The following is a 13,016-nucleotide window of genomic DNA, read 5'->3' as shown; positions in this document are numbered from 1 at the left end:
TACTCCCATCATGATTACTACGACAGTGGCTTGGGCACTGCCGGAAGCAACTGATGCTGTCGTTCTTCTTGAGGATAGTCTCACATTCTGAGAACTGTAGGATTTAGTGTTTTTGAAGTATGACCCGTACTACAGAGTACTAATAGTCAGATCTTTTAGCCTCTGCCAAAAAAACATTTTTTGTACCAGGCCGTAAACATGTTTATTTCTGCTGTAAAGTCAGGCATTTTAACATGGGGGGTCTATGGGGAGCCTCAAGTGGCCATTCGATGACATGCAGCTTTTGGCACTGCCGCACTGACTTCAATTTTTCAGCACCTTGAAGTTGCCGCTTGGTCTGTACGCCAAATATGAAGCAACCACCAGCAGCCAGCTAGTCTAGCTTAGCATAAAGACTGGAAACAGGTGGAAGAGCCTGGCTCCGTTCAAAGGGAACAAAATGTGTTGATCAGCAGCTCTAAAGCTCGCTAATCAATACTTTATATCTTGTTTGTTTAATCCTTACAAAACCACAAAAGGAAGTCACAGTACAGATTAAACTAACAAAATGGGGCTGATTGATGTACGTGAGTGTGTGTGTGTGTGTGTGAGTGTGAGTGTGTGTGTGTGTGCGCGTGTAACTTGATGTCTCTGTGTGTGTGTTACACCTGGAGTGGCTCTTGTCCAGTCAAGGTTCAAGGTTGTTCTGAGGTCACCTGAGAGTGTGTCAATGAGCACTTTTAAAGGGCAATAACACCGGCCCGGCACATGTTACTTACCGTAAGTCATGCCAGCTCTGAGGGGGCGGTGTGTGTATGACATGTATGTGTGTGCGTGTGTGTGTGTGTGTGTGTGTGTGCATGGGAGTGCACACACACACACACACTGCAGGCAAGCCCATCAACTCACAGAGCGGATATCAAACAGCTGATTAATCAAATCAAATGAAGCATTTGTATTTACTTACTTTGCGTTACACGTTACATGCACTTATATTAGAAAGTTGTGCACCCTTTCTCTTTTTTTTTGTTACCCGTGTTTTTTTTGTTTTTTTTGTTTGCTTTGTTGTTTTGTTTTTTTTAACTCTACTCCTTGTTTTTGTCATTATTATTATTGTTATTTCTTTTCTTGGTTTTGTTTTGGTTTTGAATGTTGAAGTTGTTTTCTCTAGTGTATTTGATGGGTTTGTCTGTAAGCTCATTAAAAGTTAGTTTATAGACTGTTGTAATTACAAACAATGGATTGCATATATGAAAACCGCCTAAAAAGAGGAAAAAATAAAGTATAAAAAAAAAGAAAGTTGTGCACCCTTGGAACAGTTTGGAAAATCAAAATAAGATTCTAACATTAATTAGAGGCCACATGGAAAGATCTGGAAAACGTATTGAATGACAGTCAATACTGAGGATTACCATGTTTGAGAGGACTATTATGAGGCAGCAACCTGCCAAACTCAAACAAACTTGTATACTCTATTTTAGAAGATTCTCAAAAAATATTGATAATAATAATAATAGGTTATAATATGTGCAATTATAATAAACATTCAGAAAGAGAATTGCTCTGAAAATGCCCCATTACACCCCCCTCTTCTCCCCTCCACAAAGAACACACTCCAAAACACAAACACACAACCTGCAATCGGTCAAATATTTGCCCACGATGCAGAAGTGTGGCAGTAGTATTTGCTCTGCCAAAGTTTCGTTTCTTCTCATCGCGGGCCGCTCTGAACCGCGTCACCTCCGATGTGTCCTGTGTGTTTATTTATAAAGCGAGGAGGGGGGGTTGAGGACTTCCTCGGTCTATCTGGGGTCACATACGACCCTCCCAACGTGGAGGATAACTGAATAGTGGGCTCGACTGCCACACCATGCAGGACCAGCCTCTGATTGGCTCAGTGCGCTGGAGGAATAAACACTGTCAGGGTATATATATTGCGGTAAGGTGTGACACTTCTAAGAAAACGAGAAACTTTCAGGAAAAGCTGTTGAACATTAGATTATTTTTTTTTCAATACAATTTTGAGGATGAGGGCTCAGATCCAAAAAGTTCCTCAGATTGTTGAGTTGCTGAAGAAGAAGTCAGTCGGGCTGCAGCACTTCAAGCCCACCTCGTCAGTGTGCGTGCTGGAGGAGAAGGATGCTGTGAGTGTGGAGGCTGCGCGCTGTCCTCACGCTGCCTCCAGAGGAGCGCGCGGCCTGGACGAGATACCCGGACCCACCAACTGGCCGCTCGTGGGCAGTCTGGTTCAACTCCTCCGGAAAGGAGGTCTGACGAGACAACACGAGGCACTGGTACAGTCAAATGAATAACTTTTGTCTATTGTTTCCAAGGAAATACAGCCTATTTTTTTTTTTTAATCATTGCCACAACAAAAATGTTTTTGTTTTTTTTAAATGTTGAAAGTATTTCATTTTTAAATTGCATTACTCCGACTGATTAATTATCTCTCTGTTTTAGGTTGATTATCTTAAGAAATTAAAAAAAAAAAAAAATACATCTTATTTTTTTTAAATCATTGCCACAACAAAAAATGTTTAAAAAAAACAATGCCAATTAGATTTTAACATTAATTAGAGGCCACATGGAAAGATCTGGATAACGTATTAAATGACAATCAATACTGAGGATGTTTGAGAGGACTATTATGAGGCAGCAACCTGCCAAACTCAAACAAACTTGTACTCTATTTTAGAAGATTTTCAAAAATATTGATAATAATAAAAAAAAAGGCTATATGTGCAATTATAATAAACATTCAAAAAGAGAATATTTCAAATATTTCATTTTAAATTGCACTACTCCGACTGATTAATTCTCTCTCTATTTTTAGGTTGATTATCATAAGAAATTCGGCAAGATTTTCCGGATGAAGCTGGGCTCCTTTGAGTCGGTGCACATTGGCGCACCTTGCCTTCTGGAGGCGCTCTATAGGAAGGAGGGAAACTACCCTCAGAGGCTGGAGATCAAACCCTGGACAGCATACAGAGACATGAGAGACGAGGCGTACGGACTCCTCATTCTGTAAGTACACTTTACACTTCTCCTTTATTCATACTTTGTATATGGAAAGTGTGTGTAATTGGTCAGGATTAGCAGCTTGGATGTTTTAAAGCTTGTTTGTGTGTATGTTGCAGAGAGGGTAAAGACTGGCAGAGAGTGAGGAGCGCCTTTCAGCAGAAACTCATGAAGCCCACAGAGGTGGTGAAGCTTGATCGCAAAATAAATGAGGTAAAGATTCAGATATATCAGTTTGTTTTATAGCCTATGTGTTTATTCGTGACAGATGTTGACAGATGTTGTCTGTAAATGCAGGTGTTGATGGACTTCGTTGGCAGAATTGGACAAATAAACGTCAGTGGAAAGATTGAAGACTTGTACTTCGAACTGAACAAATGGTCGTTTGAGAGTAAGTTCAACTATTTTTTTCCCCTTTAGTTATTCATTTGGGCTGCAAATGAATTTCTTGTCAGAAATACTTGAATGTTATGCATGTTTTTTTGTCATATCGACTGGTGATTATCATCAGAGTGATTTTGCACAGATTGTAGTTTTCAATGCAGTGCAACACAACTGGTTGTAACACACTTGATGGTATTTTTTTGTAGTGATTGATGTTAAACTTAATGTTGTGGGTTTATGCATGCTGTGTTACAAAACAGTGGCATCCACATTGATGTGTATATTCTCACATTAATGGAGAGATCTAGCTGTTATAATATGTGATAGCTGACACTCTAGGCTCAGTGCTTTTTTGTCAGGTTAATCATCAATTAATCTGTTGATTATATTTTTTTGATGTATTGTTTAGTCCAAAAAATAGTTCAGCTTGCATAAGAGAAGTAAAAGCAGAAAAATCCTCACTTGAGAAGCTGGAACAAGAGAAAGTTTGACTGAAACGATTCATTGATTACCAAAATAGTTGTAATTCTTTGTTGATTGACCAATCAATGAATCAGCTCTATTCTTGTTTGTCCAAATCATTTGGATCTATAATCATTTATACATATGTTATTTTTTTGACCTCTAACTATATAAAAACAGATCAGTAGTTGTGATTTACAAGTATGTAGATAGGAATATTCAGTTATTTTCAAATTAAAAGTCTTTCTTAATATGTATACGTTCAGTTCTGAATCTCACTCTTTGCTGTTCTTTTGTCGTGCAGCCATCTGCCTCGTCCTCTACGACAAGAGATTCGGTCTCCTGCAGGAGAAAGTCAACGAGGAAGCCATGAACTTCATCACCGCCGTGAAAACAGTGAGTACGCCTGCTGTTTGCTCGGAGGGGACGCCTGGGATGATCTGTGATATGCTGTGGAAACATTGTATAGTTCATCAGGTTCACCTCAGCCTGAGGTCAGCCTGCAGTGCTGAAGCTGTTCACTCTCACTGTATTTACTGAGATTTTACTGGGATTTACTGGGGCAAACCAATATCATCCACAGTCCAGGAGAAGATAAGACACAGTGACACAGTGACAAAGGTCTCACAGGGCAGAGGGTGCAAGAAACAACAGAGGACCTTGATAAAAGATTGCAACGAAGGTTTTCAGTGTGAGTGGGGCGATGATTAGATTTAACACCTCTTTGTGTTTCTGTGTAGATGATGAGCACGTTTGGCATGATGATGGTCACGCCGGTAGAGCTCCACAAGAGCCTCAACACCAAAACGTGGCAGGACCACACAGCAGCATGGGACCGCATCTTCAGCACAGGTACAAACACACCCACATACATACACTTTAACACAAACAAAGTTGTAGTACAGTTTGTCTTCACCGCTCCGTGATGTACAAACCAGCTTGAGCTCAGAGGTCAGATAGAGAGGAACAGAGGGAGGGCGGGTGGGTTTGAACTGAGTGCCTCAGTGTTTTTTGTGTACTTGGTACTCTGGGTAAACGGCTGCCAGAGTCGTAGTAAACCGCATGACCTAAGAGGGAGAAATCTGCCAAATATTTGTAGTAGCAGGAGGTGGGAGGGACGGCACAGTGCAGGAAGATGATGGTGATGCTGGTTGGACTGTTAGTCAGACATTAGTTTGTTTCTGTGTCATGTGATTTTGAAATGATGCTCAGCCCTTATAAGCTTACGGCTCACATGAACAGTCAGGGATCAAACAAGTACAGAAACAGAGAGGCATTGCCGGTCATCCATATGACTCAGATCATATGTTATGTAAGGACAAAACATCAGACCATTTCAAAGTGGACATTTAATTTCACACATTATACATTCTTCGACTTGCCATGCTCCCTTACATAGATCATACATGGGAAAGACAAAACCAAAGAAAAAGGACTTTAACGCTGACATAACTTGATCCACATTACAAACACTGCAGCAAAGGTGGGGCATGTTACTACTATCACATTAGTCATTCTATAAAATGTCAGAAAATAGTACGACCCAACAGTCAAAAAGCCAAATATGTTCTTTACAATGATGCAAAAGAGAGAAAAGAAGCAAATCCTCATGTTGGAGAAGCTGGACTCAGCAAATATTTGGCATTTTTCCTTGATAAATGACTTTTTATCAATCCATAGATCATCAAAATAGTTGCAGATTAATCTTCTGTCAATCAGCTAATCAGCTTCTTGCTCCAGCTCTAGTGGTCAGCTATAAAAGTCAGAAGGTCTGAAAATCCACTCCAAACAAATGATCAGATTTCTCAATGCAGGTGGTATTTAATATAAGAAGCAGAGAAAACTGTCTGTGTTTGGCGTATAATTAACAAAGAGGAGCACTGGTCACACATCAAAAAGTAGCCCGGGACATGACAGATACACACACTGAATACACCAAATCACTTTGAGGCAAATGTGAAATTTAACCCAGTGGAAATGGGAATGATTACATCTTTACTGCTTTGTGTTTCCTCAGCCAAAGTCTACATAGACAAGAAGCTGAAGAGAAACGCCGAAAGAGCTCCGGACGACCTCATCGGTGACATCTTACACCAAAGCTGTCTCTCTAAGAAGGAGCTGTACGCCGCCATCACAGAGCTGCAGATCGGAGGAGTTGAGACGGTGAGCAACATTTTGTACTACAAAGACATGCATTTAAGTTACAGGAATGGTTCGATATTTTCAGAAATACACTTAATCGCTTTCTTGCTGAGTTGCTTGAAGTTAGATGAGAAGCTCAATGCCAGTTTCATATCAATCATCTCATTTATCTCTCAGCAGGAAAGCAAATAAACGTATAGGCTATTTCCCCAAATGTCAAACTACTGTTTTAAAGATGCAGTGTGTAGGATCTGCTGGTCTCTAGCGGTGAGGTTGCAGATTGCAAACAACTGAAACTTTTCCCATTTGACAAGCGTGTAGGAGAACTACAGTAGCACTACTACTACTACTACTACTACTACTGATTTGGCATCGCGGCTGATGAATGCAAGATGGTTTCTAGTGTTTATTTACAGTTTGTGCTCTTAAAGAAAAATAGATCATCACATAGCTGCGGCACAGCACCATATATTTATGAATGTTAACCTTTTAAACGTTTTACCTTTCGCCTGTTTTCCTTTGAGGAGGGAAAGAAAAAAAACTGTTCAGCCTCTAAAACAAACAGTTACAGTGCTTCAAAAGTAGAAAATGAATGTGATGTGGATGTAACTGAGGAGCCTTTGAGGGACCCCAAACATTCCTCTGCTCCCCTCAGGACCCCACTGAGGAATGCACTCACTAAGTGACATCTCCTCTCTCTCTCTCTCTCTCTCTCTCTCTCTCTCTCTCTCCCTCGTTGTGTTTACGTTTCTCAGACTGCCAACAGTATGCTGTGGGCTATTTTCAACCTGTCACGTAACCCCGGAGCTCAGAGGAAGTTGCTGGAGGAGATTAGAGCGGTGGTGGCTCCCGACCAGGACCCGTGTGGAGAGCACATCAAGACCATGCCCTACCTCAAGGCCTGCCTCAAGGAGTCCATGAGGTACAGTACAACAGGAAATAGAAGAGCTACATAACACTGCTGGCTGCTACTGTGGCTACATTATGAGAAATAATTAACAGGCAATACACTGCAGAGACTATTTTCCAAGGAAAACACCTTAATTAACATTTCTGTAAATGCGAGCTGGCTAATTTTCAACTGCAGTCCTGTAGCGAGATGTTTTGAAACCGGTGAGGTAAACGTTAAAATTTACAGACAGAAGACAACAAGACAACATAAAGACAGCAACAAAATAAACATTCTCAAGAAATAATGTACAGAAGCCATGCAGAGCATCAGGAAGCAGCAAAACAGTAGTACAGTAATACATCAACAATATCATTATTCAGTACACGTAACCATGCAGCACAGCCAAGCAATACTGCTTATAGTCATTTCTTAACACATGCAGAGCAGCAATAAGCAAAAGGACATAAATAAAATACAACAATCATGATGGAGATCTTGATAAAAATGTTAAAAGATGCAGTTACAAGTTAATAAAATGGTGATATGACACATTGAACACCATGCAGCACAGGGTTGAAAGACACCTCTGTAGAAGATCATAGCACATTGTTATTAAGTGAATACTCCATACATACCTACGCTATACAGCTCAGGGTCAAGTTAAAAAATGGCTGTAGCTACATGTGACATGACATAACATCCACCGATGAATTCCCAATCAGACACACTGTCTGCATCATGATTTCACCCAGTACCACGGAGATTAAGGGGCAAAACTCACACACATGACTGCCTCAAAGACTTGAGATACGGAGGTATGAGCGGCAACAACCGGTGGTCCCGGCTTAAACCCCATGGTCTCGTTCAAATCATTGCCTAACCCCCTTTAGAGCCCACTTTCCCCCCATCGTTTCGTGCAGTCACAAGTTGCCTAACATGTTATTTAAGGCTAATGCCGTAACCGCATCACACTGGGAATGTATATGAGATTATATCTCACCTCAATTTACACTGTGGAAAACATCAGGAATTTGTTTAGCTCCCGTTGAACAGCTTAGATATGTGTGTCATGCCATGCCATAGAGCTTCACTGAGGCCGTATTCTCATGCGCTGTTTTTTTTCTTTTTCTAATTCTTACAGGTTATCGCCGTCAGTCCCGTTCACCAGCAGGACTCTGGACAAAGACACTGTGTTGGGAGATTATGCCATTCCCAAAGGAGTAAGTGGCTTAGTTCTTGTTTCCATACACCTGACGTGAGCACATTACATTCCTGTATTAATTTACAGTAACCATTAAGGTCTTTATTGGATTTTTTACTCTTGTAATCTACTGTATAATCATGCTTTAATTGTTATTTTTGTTCATTTCCAGACAGTATTAATGATAAACAGCCACGCACTGGGCTCCAACGAGGAGTACTTTGACAACGGGAAGCAGTTCAAACCTGAGCGCTGGCTGCGGGAGAACAACACCATCAACCCCTTCGCCCACGTTCCCTTCGGTATCGGGAAGAGGATGTGCATCGGCAGACGGCTGGCAGAGCTGCAGCTACAGCTGGCCATGTGCTGGGTAAGATTATCAGTCACATTAAAGCAGGTTACAAGTGGGCCACTACAGACTGATTGTTTTGTCACATGACTCTCTCGAAGTTTAATTGACTGATCGAATTCAACTCTCATTGTGTTTCTCACAGTTGGTCAGAGATTATGAGATCGTGGCAACAGATAATGAGCCGCTCGACATGATCCATTCAGGACTTTTGGTCCCCAACAGAGAACTTCCCGTTGCCTTCATCAAGAGATGAGGTGAGTTAATCTCTCTACTTGGATTTTTGCTTTTTAATTTTTTAGGGGGGAAATACGCCTAGCCTATTTCTTTCTTTCCAAGCGTTAGATGAGAAGATTGATACCACTCTCAGACATGAGAGATACTGTGGCATTCATACTAATTCATTATGTCTTCTTTCCCTCCGCTCTCAGGCTGCATATTCACCTCTTGTGGACGTAGTGACAGAAAGATGATACCTCTGTTGCCTTGGCCCTGATGGTCCAGTGACTCCTTGTATTGCTGCTCTGTAAATAGAAAAAAAGAAACAGAAATTATTATACATGTAATCATGCCATGAATACCTCAGACTTATTTAAAACTATTACTTATGACTGATAATGACTGACCGAAATACCAGTTGTTATGTACAAATTGAATGTTGTACCAAGGCAGCTGTGTATGTAAATGTCTAACTGTTGCTTTTCCTTGTTTAATAACTATCTATATAACTATATATATATATATATAAGTCATGCATATGTTTATTTTTCATTGTGTATATAAAGTGCCATTATAATATTGTGATATTGTACATTGTTTTATGTAGAGACATATTTTATTCACTGAAATAAAAGCATTCATGAATGTATTAAAGCCACGCCTGTGTTTATTTCTCAAAGTGGTGCATTGTCGAGACTTGGTATTAAAGTCTTTGGGTGATTTGGAGTCTTTACAGCTTGAGTAACAGAGCTAAATAAATATTTAAAAAGCTTAGTTTTTTTAGAGCTAAGTATGTATGCATGCTTCCCTTTTCATTATTAGACAAGCTGTTTTCTTTAGAGCTTGGTCCAATGCAAGATTTAAATCATTACAGGATAATTCAAACTACTCTGTACATTTTGTACATCTAAATCCTTTTCAGATGAAGAAAAACATTTGATTAAATACTTTCAGACAAAGTTTATTTGTCACATGTGTTTTTAGCATAATGTATTTTCTGTGTGGATCCCGGACCTTGTTGGCTTGTGACTCCTTAAAAAGAGGAGATGTCTGCTTGTGCACCTCCTCGTCACAAGTTCAGGCCTCAGTGTGGACATGAGTTATGAGACTGGTTCATTTGAAGGATTTTTAGAGCCTTTTCTTGTCATTGTCTAAATTTACATTGTGGTCCTGATACTTTCACTTAAAGTAAAGGATCTGTGTAGCGTACTTCTTCCAGCAACGCTCAGTCTACCTCAGTGTTAAGGACAGCCTGAAGAGATGAGTGACACCACTTATCAGCCTCTCACAATTGTTGTCCTGACATCCCCTCCATGGCAGTTTCACACCACTTCACCCTCGATTCATGTGACTCGCATGACTGCCGTGAGGCCTGAAGCCTCACATGTGACCTCAGGTGACATCAACATGTGAACCAGCCAGAAGAGGTAAAAAACATGCCTTCAAAAAGCTTCACCAGTCAGGAGGAATGTGTAATTTAAATGTCTGAAATATCTTTAATTATATAAGAAAACTGTAATGTTACGATGTGTACTGACCCTTCAAGAGTCCAGATGTGAATGGGAATAACGTTTCTGTTAATGCCAATTATAAGGGTTACTTATTATATTAAGGGTCAGTTCAACCAAATTTACAAAGAACATATTTTCACCTATAACTAGTGGTAGTGGTATAGGCATGTAGATAGTAACATTACATTACAGCCATAGCAAACAGCAAACACTTGTCCAAATCACTCACCACCAGGAATGTATGGTTTGAGTTTAGTTTATTATTATTATTTTTTTTTTTATAAAAAACTACTTTCTACCAAAGAAATAACTCCAATTAAAGCTGTTCATAGTGAGACTTGTTGATTACAGAGAGCAACACTACTGAAATGAAAGTTATTGTTACAATTCTTCAGTGTTGCATGGTACTTCATTAATTCAAATGAAGTGTGCTGTACTCAGTGGGGAAAGCTTAAACGAAAGTGAGGCCCTAGTGAGGATCGAACTCACGACCCCTGGTTTACAAGACCAGTGCTCTACCACTGAGCTATAGAGCCGCAGATGTTTAACATCTGGTCTGTGTCGAAAACAAAAATGAGACATTCAAGTACAAGATCTTTATAATCCACACATTTACTACAGACCACGTGAATAAACATTTTACTTAATTAATATTTAATGACTTTACTAATTTATACAATACTTTATATTGTCTTGTAGACTGTGAAAAGTACTAAAAGTGACTCCTCACTCACCAGGATTTATAGACAGATATCTCAAAACCACAACTACTACAGGAGGGGAGTGAGAAAAATATACGTGAAGTATATGTATTTTTAAAACATTTGGATGAACTGACTCGTAAAGTAAGTAGGATGATAATTGAACAATACTACCACTCAGTGGCCAAAAGCTGCTTTCACCGGCTTTTTATGTTATTTTACTTTTTTACAACGTTTGTTTTAATTTATCAGTTTATTTATGTATTAACTGTGACTGAAAACAAGTTTCTTGAGTTATATTTTCAAGGAATGTATTCATCTTTAAATAGATTTTGTTGAGACACAAATTAAGCATATATATGATGATTATATTTTATATCCCACCATATCATACTGTACTATATTTTACAATATTATGTTAATGTTATAGTATTTTATTACACTATACATTATATTATATTTCTACCATATATTAATACAGACAAACACTAGCATCATATTAAATATTATTCTGGTGTACACTCTACATAAAGCCTACTTGCAAACTATGCTGCTTCTAATCACACCACTATGTCTCTCTTGCCTTGTTATTTTGACTTTAATTGCTCTTGTATATGTTCTTTTTATTTTATATAGCCTTCTTCTAATTATTTATTTTTTACTTTCTGTATTTATCTGTAATTATTTCTATCCTTGTGCTGCAACACCTGAATTTAGGCCTAATTGCCCTTACTTATATGTTTTATTTTATATGTTTTCACTTTATTTAGCAGGTTTACAGACACCCGATTTAATTTCCTCGGTTGTTGACTAGCTACCGCTGAAGACCAGTCAACACACTTATCACACATCTTTCAGGTGGGTATATATGTCATAGGCACCTTCATATTTTATGAAAGAGCTTAAGCTGATAAAAAGACCAGCAGTCCCTTAAGTAGAAGGTTGGTGGGTTGATTCCCGGTTACCACTCCCAACATGTTAAAAGTCCCATATTATAAAAAAGTGAGATTTTCATGTTTTTTTTATTATAAAGCAGGCTAAAGTCCTATATAAATACTCTGAAAGTATCGAAACACTCAATCCACAGGTAAATACACACAGCCCGTATTCAGAAACTCTGCATTTGAAACAAGCTGTCAGGATTTCTGCCCATTTGTGATGTCACAAATATACAATATTTAGACCCTTGACATGATTTTAAACATAAACATTCTCAATGTGTCCCAGTTTATTCCTGTTGCAGTGTATGTGAATGTCATCAGCTGACAGGAAGTACACATGGACCCAAGCTGTTGCCTAGCAACGCAATTCTGTTGCAAATCCGTCAAAATGCGCTAAAACGGAGCGTTTCAGACAGATGGTAAATACAGGTATATTCAGGCTGACAGTATGAGGAAAATAAATAGTTTTTTGAACATTACAGCATGTACATATGTTCTAGTAGAAACACAAAATACAATTATGAACCTGAAAATTAGCATGATATGGGACCTTTAAAGTATCTTTGAGCGAAACATTGAGCTACATGTCACTCCCCTTCACAGCAGCTCAATACGTCCTCAAAATGTCAAACTTCAGATATGTAAATGAAAATTCTATAAGTAGTTTAAATCACCCGTTTTGTTGTCACCAAAGCTAGCTCCTCTGAGATTGAGACTGTTATTTTCACAATTGTGACATAACAATAATAATTGTATAATAATAATATTTTTTTAATTGTGATGGTTTAAGGACTATGACGATTGGTAACTGTTGATGACTTTGTTTAAATATGCCAGATAGTAATTTTATGGGAGACTGTTGTTATGATAATCAAGCTAAACTAGCTAAAATATTCAGTAGTTATATATGCATAGCCATGTACACAGTCATGTAAATAGATTACAGAATCAAGCAACGTTGTAAATACAGATTAGATTAATTTTTATTTTTCACAAAATGCCCAATTTTAGTAGTTAGTAAACATATAATTAGTTTAATTGTTGAATTGTAGATCAAGTTTTAACACTTTTTGATATAGGTATGTATAGGCTATTAGAATTAATAGTCTCTAATGTTTTATTAAGCTAGGTCTATACGCCTTTTTATGTTTATTGGAACCTGTTAGTTTATTGGTTTTAAATTTACTAATCTAGATAGCCTAATGTATCATGATTTT

The 13,016-nt window shown here is 38.6% G+C and overlaps 1 protein-coding gene and 1 non-coding gene across 2 annotated transcripts; one reads left to right on the top strand and one right to left on the bottom strand.

Annotated features, from left to right (window-relative positions):
- Positions 1–1,909: 1,909 nt before the first annotated feature.
- LOC119497206 (1,25-dihydroxyvitamin D(3) 24-hydroxylase, mitochondrial) lies at positions 1,910–9,296 on the top strand. The gene is made up of 12 exons (XM_037785156.1): positions 1,910–2,273; positions 2,813–3,003; positions 3,117–3,210; positions 3,295–3,388; positions 4,148–4,239; positions 4,584–4,695; positions 5,861–6,006; positions 6,741–6,907; positions 8,019–8,097; positions 8,251–8,448; positions 8,573–8,684; positions 8,859–9,296. The coding sequence occupies exons 1-11, from the start codon at positions 2,007–2,009 to the stop codon at positions 8,681–8,683; spliced, it is 1,551 nt and encodes a 516-aa protein (XP_037641084.1). The 5' UTR covers positions 1,910–2,006; the 3' UTR covers position 8,684; positions 8,859–9,296.
- Positions 9,297–10,621: 1,325 nt separating this feature from the next.
- On the bottom strand, positions 10,622–10,693 carry trnat-ugu. The gene has a single exon. It is a non-coding gene; the product is annotated as a tRNA-Thr (tRNA).
- Positions 10,694–13,016: the final 2,323 nt, after the last annotated feature.

This window comes from Sebastes umbrosus, chromosome 1, assembly GCF_015220745.1.
Source record: "Sebastes umbrosus isolate fSebUmb1 chromosome 1, fSebUmb1.pri, whole genome shotgun sequence".
In the NCBI taxonomy this organism is placed as follows: domain Eukaryota; kingdom Metazoa; phylum Chordata; class Actinopteri; order Perciformes; family Sebastidae; genus Sebastes; species Sebastes umbrosus.
This window is presented reverse-complemented; position numbering and strand designations above follow the sequence as displayed.